At 33.0% G+C, this 5,824-nt stretch overlaps 1 protein-coding gene across 1 annotated transcript; it reads left to right on the top strand.

Moving 5' to 3' along the window:
• Nucleotides 1-1,111: 1,111 nt before the first annotated feature.
• Nucleotides 1,112-2,806, top strand: LOC140986799 (3-ketoacyl-CoA synthase 6). The gene has a single exon (XM_073455157.1). It carries the CDS (start codon nt 1,147-1,149, stop codon nt 2,635-2,637), a length of 1,491 nt encoding a protein of 496 aa, XP_073311258.1. The 5' UTR covers nt 1,112-1,146; the 3' UTR covers nt 2,638-2,806.
• Nucleotides 2,807-5,824: the final 3,018 nt, after the last annotated feature.

The following is a 5,824-nucleotide window of genomic DNA, read 5'->3' as shown; positions in this document are numbered from 1 at the left end:
AAAATGATGAAAAAAGACGGATTATTTAATAAAATTAAATAAAAGCAAGCAAAATTATTAAAAATATATTTATTTTACGTTAATATCTACAATACAGAAAAAAAAATGTTTTAAATGCAGTGCTCACTATAGCAGTATACTAGTATGTATATATATTAATAACAATAATTAATTTAAACCTACTCATACCTATATATACTCGTTTAATTATACATAAGACCACATTATTTATAATGTATAAATAATATAATTCAACATCACCTCACAAAAATTAGCAGCACAATCAACTTTGGAATGTGGAATCTAAATACTTTCAGGTATGTGTGATTTGCCAACCCAAAATAAGCATTTGAAATTGATTTTTAAGAAATTAGATTTAAACTTAGTGATTTTTCCTTAAATTTTAATAAATTCTTTCGCCTATCAATTAATTTTTAATACCTGTTGGGCTTCAAAATCTCGATTTAGAAGTTAGATTTTTACGTTTTGTCGCACATCACAATATCATATCATTGCTGGATTTGTAGATCAACGACACTTAGCTGAATGTGAGTTATGGCTTCCATGCATAAAGTGATAATTCCTAACGTGAATAAGGCAGCATTAATTGGATTCTTAATGTATACACAAAAACCTAGATTTATATATATATATATATATATATATATATTATATAATTTTGATATACTATTCACTCACCGTGCTCACCAATTAGGTGTCACACATCTATGTTTAATAATATCTAATAGATGAATGTCATCTCATTGATAAACACGATAGTTGAACAACACAAACATATATTTTTGATATGTTGTTCAACTGTCGTGCTCATGTTTTTGCTGAATATGACACTCATCTATATTTAATCACATCTAATACATGAGTATCACCTCATTACTGATCAAAATGGTTGGGCAACGTATCAAATTTATATATATGGAAAACATGGATTTCTTAAGATAACAAAAAAAAAGTTAGCATAGACCAGAAAACCAGAGGTAAGCGAGCGTTGTGACGTTAACCTGTTAATTAATTATTCCTACCTGCCTTCATTGATTGCTCGCTCACTCCTCACAACTTACTCTTTAAATTCCTCCACTCGTCATCTTCCTTCAACTCAAATCCTTCCTCCGTGGCCTAGAAAAAATGCCGCAAATTCTGCCAAATTTCACCGGTTCCGTCAAGCTCAAGTACGTGAAACTGGGGTACCAATACATAGTCAATCACATCCTCGCCTTCTTGCTTATCCCGATCATGCTCGGAGTCCTCGTCGAAATCCTCCGTTTAGGCCCCACTGAGCTGCTGAATATCGGGAAGTCCCTCCACTTTGATCTTGTCCAAGTCCTGTGTTCTTCATTCTCAATCATTTTTATCGCCACCGTTTACTTCATGTCGAAACCTAGATCGATATACTTGGTTGATTACTCCTGTTACAAGCCTCCGATCAACTTCCGGGTTCCCTTCTCCACGTTCATGGAGCATTCCAGACTGATTCTCAAAGATAATCCGAAAAGTGTCGATTTCCAGATGCGGATTCTTGAAAGATCAGGCCTTGGTGAAGAAACCTGTCTACCGCCTGCTATACATTATATCCCGCCGACGCCGACGATGGAAGCTGCGAGAGGAGAAGCCGAGATGGTTATCTTTTCTGCCATAGATGATCTGATGCAGAAAACGGGGATTAAGCCGAAGGATATCGATGTTCTGATAGTGAATTGCAGCCTGTTCTCGCCTACGCCGTCCCTTTCCGCCATGATTGTGAATAAATACAAGCTGAGAAGCAATATCAAGAGCTACAATCTTTCTGGAATGGGGTGCAGCGCTGGATTGATCTCCATTGATTTAGCCAGGGATTTGCTCCATGTTCTTCCAAATTCTTACGCTTTAGTAATCAGCACGGAAATCATCACCCCAAATTACTACCAAGGTTCCGAACGAGCCATGCTCCTCCCCAACTGCCTCTTCCGGATGGGCTCCGCCGCCATCCTCCTTTCTAACAAAAGCCGAGACAGACGACGTGCCAAGTACAAACTCGTGCACGTCGTCCGGACCCACAAAGGGTCCGATGACAAGGCCCACAAATGCGTGTTCGAGCAAGAGGATCCAGAGGGAAAAGTGGGTATAAATCTGTCGAAAGATTTGATGGTCATCGCTGGAGAAGCCCTGAAATCGAACATAACCACAATTGGTCCACTAGTCCTCCCGGCTTCCGAACAACTACTCTTCCTTTTCACCCTTATCGGCCGCAAAATCTTCAACCCCAAATGGAAACCCTACATTCCAGACTTCAAACAAGCTTTCGATCACTTCTGCATACACGCTGGCGGCCGAGCGGTCATCGACGAACTCCAGAAGAATCTCCAGTTGTCAGCTGAGCATGTGGAGGCTTCAAGAATGACGCTACACAGATTCGGGAACACTTCTTCTTCCTCACTCTGGTACGAAATGAGTTATATCGAAGCTAAAGGGAGGATGAAGAAAGGCGACAGGGTGTGGCAGATAGCATTCGGAAGTGGATTTAAGTGTAACAGCGCCGTCTGGGAATGCAACCGAACCATCAAAACTCCGACAGACGGGCCCTGGAAAGATTGCATCCAGAGGTACCCGGTGCATATTCCAGAAATCGTCAAGCTCTGAATCAACCAAAAAGTTCATAATTTCATGTTTTTTTTTCCCATTTCTTGGATTTTTTTCTTTTTTTTTCTTTTTATTTTTCTGGAAGTGTCTAAAAATACTCCGAATGGAATATGATGTAACAGTTTCACGTAACTCATGAGTCATTAATAAATGATACCAAATTACAGCATGTTCTCGAAACCCGTAGTTATGTGTTGAGTCAAATTCAAAGTTAGTATTAATTAAAAAACGACACTATTTACCTTCCATTTCATCTTAAAAGTATTTCATTTTATGAATAAAATCGTCCTGATTGTCAAATATAAATAACAATAAATATTCAAGTGTAAATTATAACATTAACATCCTTAATTTAATCTTGTGGTGCATGAATTTGTAGAGAATTTAATTGTACAATTATAATCTTCTCTCGTCAAATAAATCATATCCAATTTTATGAGGATGGTTGGAGTGATCATTCTCTACCAACCCCACACCCAAATCACTCCGGCCGGCGCCCGACAACGCACACACTCCCGAGCACCAATTTGTTGATCATCATTTCAAGCTATTGTGCACGTATACAGATAACTCAGGGGCATTCGTATCTTGAAATGTGGGGAGTCATTGTCCACATGATGTTAAAGAGTTTGCTCATCAAAACACTGATGCAAGATTAACTTTAGCATAAGAAAGGGAAGCATGCATTGACAAACTATTCGACATACGGGACCTAGCTGATTGATGTCCATTAGCAATATTCTTGGTCTAAGAGCAGCCTGAAATGCGACCATATATTTGTGCACGCATGCGCTTGGAACTCCGGTAAGGTGATTGTTTTTTTTTGTTTTTGTTTTTTTTTTTTTTCAAGTTTAGTGTATTTTAAAAATGTGATATATAAGTTTCAAAATAATTATATTAAAATTTTGACAAAAACCATTATATATGGTGACAAATGTACATATTTATTTTTCAAAGTTAATTACGAGTAACTTAAAATTAAATTCTCATGATCAAAGATCAAATTTGATATTTGAAAGTTTATATTGTATTATATAATGTTTTCCATTGTATCAAAAGTTTTAACAGATGTGAATAAAGTTAGAAAAATGAGTTTTGTACTCATCTAGAATCGATAAAACAATTCGAACGAGCTACGCAGTGAACATAATTATGTATCGATTATCAATTAGGGTGAATGAGAAATTAATTGAGTTCAAATTTTATCCAATCAAAAGATTAAATCGAAATATTTATATATATATATATATATTGTAATAAAATATTATATTATAATAATAAGATTATATTATTATATTATATATTTCATGAAGAGGTATGTCTCTTGTATCAAAAGTTATAACTGATGTGAATAATACAATTCAATTCTTTTAAATCGGTGCTATTTTTTAGGATTGTAGAATATTTATCAATATATGATTATGTAATAATTTTGTGATGTAATTTGCATGTGTCAAAATTTAATATAAGTCTAGCTAGCTGGAAGTAGATTGGAGAATAAGTACTACGTACGGTGATGGTAGTGGAAGTCAAGACTTTTGGTAATTCAAACCCGTCAAGGAATGGGTGATATATAATTCCAAAATTTGTTGTGACTTTCAAATTTCATGGAAATTAGGGTTTTGTTCTCATTGACTTTTTCGTAATTGGGTGTCTACCACACTAAATACGATCACCAACCAAGTTGAAGAAAAATTAACAACATAGTTGATAGCTAGCTAGGACGTATATATAAAGAATTATGTTAGAAATTTATTATGACAATTTTATTATTAAAAGTAAGAGAAAAATACAATTTTAGTCTGTCTTTTAATTTATGTTTGATTTTTACAAAATAATTTTTTTTTTGTTTTGATCTTTCTTTATTGAAACTAATAAAACCATCGGATAATACTTATTTGACACTGATATTCTCTTACATAGCTCATGTGACAAGAATAACACTTATATTACACACATTCAATATACATAAACAAAAATGAGAAACAACACTTTTTTCTCCCATTTTGAAGTATTGGGTTGTTTTAGTTTATTTATTTTTTATTTGGTGGATTTTAACTCGAGTAATATGAGCTTATTTCTTGTCACATATGCCACGTATTAGAAAATCAGTCCCAAATAAATCATATTCGATAAATTTAGTAATTTCAGGCAAAAAAAATCCAAGTTATTATATGAAAACTGAACTTTGACAAACTACGAGGCTAAAACTCAAAACATGTCAATTTTCAGAACTAAAATCACAATTTTTCCTAAATATGAATTATGCGTTGTATTCTCTCTATTAAGGATGAGAAAAATACCGAATTTTCGGTATATAGAGATTACCGTACCGAAAAATTACTGAATTTTCGGTATACCGAAGATTTCGGTACGGTAATAATACCGAATTTTTTTGGTATGATAACGATATGCAATTTGAAAATGTAGGTATATACCAGAATACCGAAATACTGATAAATATATAAAATTTTTAAAATATGTACTATTTTAAAATAATAAATTTATAAAATTTTAAAAATATAAGGTTTTTCGATATAAAACGGTATATACCAATACCGCACTGAAAATTTCGGTATACCGTACCATTTCGATATAATCGGTATGTTAGTTATACGTACCGTCGAAAATTTCGGTACGGATCAATATACGGAAAATTTCGGTACGGTATCGGTATGAATTTTCTTATACCGTAATTTTTGATACTGTATACGCTATATAATTTTCGGTACGATACGGTACGGTATACCACCCCAACTCTCTATACTTCTAAATTGATGTTTGAATCCCTCGATGATAAGTGATATACTAAAAAATATTTAGTAAATATAGTTTATATGATTATTTAAATAAGTTTCAATTCGTTTTTATTTTTATCATAATCTCTATGTTATACTATTTGATTTTGTTCTCTATAAAACAAGTAATATTGTTATGTCTTTGTGAAATCAAGATTTAGGTAACATCATACGCAAAATATGTGAAATACATGTACATAAAATAACAGGTATTAAATTTAATTGCTAATAGTTTATAGTCATCTGATATCATTAATTGTCTGAAGTTTAAAACGAGATTTAGATTCGAAACACATTTTAACTAACATTTTATAAATGAGATACATCTAAGTTATAAATTTTAAAAAATATTGAATTTATATTTCATTTATTCTTATTATTTCATATAT

Source organism: Primulina huaijiensis, chromosome 10, assembly GCF_012295235.1.
Source record: "Primulina huaijiensis isolate GDHJ02 chromosome 10, ASM1229523v2, whole genome shotgun sequence".
NCBI classification, from domain to species: domain Eukaryota; kingdom Viridiplantae; phylum Streptophyta; class Magnoliopsida; order Lamiales; family Gesneriaceae; genus Primulina; species Primulina huaijiensis.
Note: the sequence above shows the minus strand (reverse complement) of the source record. Positions and strands in the feature narration are given on the sequence as shown.